This window comes from Vigna unguiculata, chromosome 4 (assembly GCF_004118075.2).
Source record: "Vigna unguiculata cultivar IT97K-499-35 chromosome 4, ASM411807v1, whole genome shotgun sequence".
In the NCBI taxonomy this organism is placed as follows: domain Eukaryota; kingdom Viridiplantae; phylum Streptophyta; class Magnoliopsida; order Fabales; family Fabaceae; genus Vigna; species Vigna unguiculata.
The window spans coordinates 15,757,271-15,759,658 of NC_040282.1; the positions used below are offsets into that span (position 1 = coordinate 15,757,271).

The 2,388-nt window shown below is 30.9% G+C and overlaps 1 protein-coding gene across 1 annotated transcript; it reads left to right on the forward strand.

Annotated features, from left to right (window-relative positions):
• The first annotated feature begins 206 nt into the window (after positions 1-206).
• On the forward strand, positions 207-1,451 carry LOC114182493 (agamous-like MADS-box protein AGL8 homolog). The gene is made up of 2 exons (XM_028069368.1): positions 207-315; positions 419-1,451. Exon 2 carries the CDS (start codon positions 422-424, stop codon positions 1,286-1,288), a length of 867 nt encoding a protein of 288 aa, XP_027925169.1. The 5' UTR covers positions 207-315; positions 419-421; the 3' UTR covers positions 1,289-1,451.
• The last annotated feature ends 937 nt before the right edge of the window (positions 1,452-2,388 follow it).

The following is a 2,388-nucleotide window of genomic DNA, read 5'->3' on the forward strand; positions in this document are numbered from 1 at the left end:
TATAAAAATTTGTTGTTATTCATTAATTTCAAGCTAACTAATTGATGGATGATAATTAATGATATATTTCCATGAAGATTTGTATGGTCTAATTACAATTAATTTATATAAAGTTAGTAGTTACAAAACTTATATTTGTCGTTATGCATTAAATATTTGAAACAGATTTAATTTGTTGAAAATGTTTGATTGTGATTGAGAAGAGACAAAAATAAGAAATAAAAAGAGACCAACGTAAACCTTTTTATTCACTGTTCTCCCTCAGGCTTTTCCATTTCAGTTTCTCCTTTGGTTCTCCCTTTTGGCTTTTGCCAGGTATAGTTTCAAGAAACTAAAGTATTGTTGAAGTCTTGTGTGTTTTACACCGTTGAGTTTTATTGGTTGGTATTGATTGTTTTTGGTATGTGTTGTTTTGCAGAAAATGGGTCGTGCAAGAGTAACCTTAAAACAGATCTCGAGTGAAAGATGTCGCAAGACAACTTTGGCGCGAAGAAAGAGAGGACTGATGAAGAAAATGTGGGAATTTTCGAAGAGGTGCGGTGGTGAGCAGTGTTTGATTGTGTATGATGATGATGGTGATGTTGAAGCAGTGACTTCGCCCCAAAACCCTATAGAAATACATTCGATGATTCAAAAGTACTATGAAACTCAATTAAAGAATGGGAGACCTCACAAGACTTACGGTATTCAAGAGTTTTTTGAGAACAGAAAGAACATGATTGAAGCTGAGATTTCCAAAGTTCATAAAGAAATCAGCAGCATCAAGTACCCAACTTGGGATCCAAGTTTCGTGAACATGGAAGAGGATGAATTGAGGGCCTTCTGTGCTCATGTGGATGCCAAAATTCAAGCCTGTGATGAGGGAATTAAATTGTTGAAGAACAAGAATGTACCCAATCTGATGCAGAATTTCGATGAAAATAGTTATTTGTTGAGAAACATGGAAGAGGGTGGGTTTAGTTTTGTGCCAAACATGCCTCAGGAAAACATCTCTCAAAGCCAACCACTGCTTCAAGATTTTATGGAACTTTATGATAAGAATTATGAAGCAGTAGATGTGCCACTGAATTCAACCAATCAACTCAGTGAGTTGGAGTTTGAGGAATTGATTTGGGAACTTTCTAATTGTGATTCGTCTTATCAACCATGTGATCATCATGTGGGTTGTAGTATTCAACCTCATCAATCTGTCTTGCCAACCATTTCTGCTGAACATCAAAATCAGCACCAAGAAGGAGCATCTTTCCACGTCTTGCCTCAAACTAATTACTATAACATGCTCTTCTGAAAATGCTTACTTTTTACGAACTTGGTTTTGTGTTATTGTTATACCATATGTCGTCTTTCTATGACACTAAATTAGTTTTTGGCATCTTCTTAGTTCATGTGCTTTGTTTAGGTAACGTACGTTTCATCTTAATTGCAGTAAAAAGTGCAGAATTTTACTTTCATATGTTCTGTTCATTCAGAGTATCTATCATATACCCCGTACGATTTTTTTTCTCTCTAACTATTCGTGGTTTAAAGTTTATACTATTTTAAGATTATTAAAACATTTGGTTCAAAACTAATTTTAGTAGACTGTGATCTCTTGTTAGAATTGAAGACCTTGATGTTCTTTTCCTGGTATAGCGCGCGTCTTTAGTTTAGCTTGTACAAGGGAATAGGTTTTTGCAAATTTCACCATTCCGCTTTCAATTTCCTAAAACTTAACGAACTTTTTATATAACAAATGTTATCATCTCTGTTTGCTAATGAAAGAAAATATGATGTTATAACCAATAAATTAACTGGAAATGTTTCATGATTTATTATTTATTTAATTTAAAAGATTTATTTAATTTAAAAGATTATTATGATATGAGACAAAATGGTTTTAAAATTTATAAGAATTTATTTTATTTAAAGATAAGATTGGATGAATAATTATTCAATTAAGAATATTTTAAAGATAATAGATAGAATTATTATAAGGGGTGTATAAACTTAACTAAATGTCATGAATATATCTAAATTGTTTCTTTGTTGACATTGTTTTGAGTCCCTTAAAAGATAACTGGGTTTTTGGGTTAAGAAATTTCAAGATAGCAAATTTCAAGCTTAAGGAAAAAAAGTTAATGAGAAAAAAAAAACTTTGGCTATCGTTCTATTTTTTATTATCTTTTAAATTTGAATGAAACTTCTTTAAGAAAATAAATCTTAAGCTATTTGTTTATTTCTAAAGACAGATTTGAGATAGAAGACATGTGAAACTGAGATTGTTTGAAATAAGGAAAAATAGTTAAAAATTAAGGAATTAAGAGAAAAATTTATTTATGGTGTAATTAGTTTGATAGATTAAGAATGTTTTAACTGCTAAAATTACAAGGTAACCGTTTTTTTATAAAA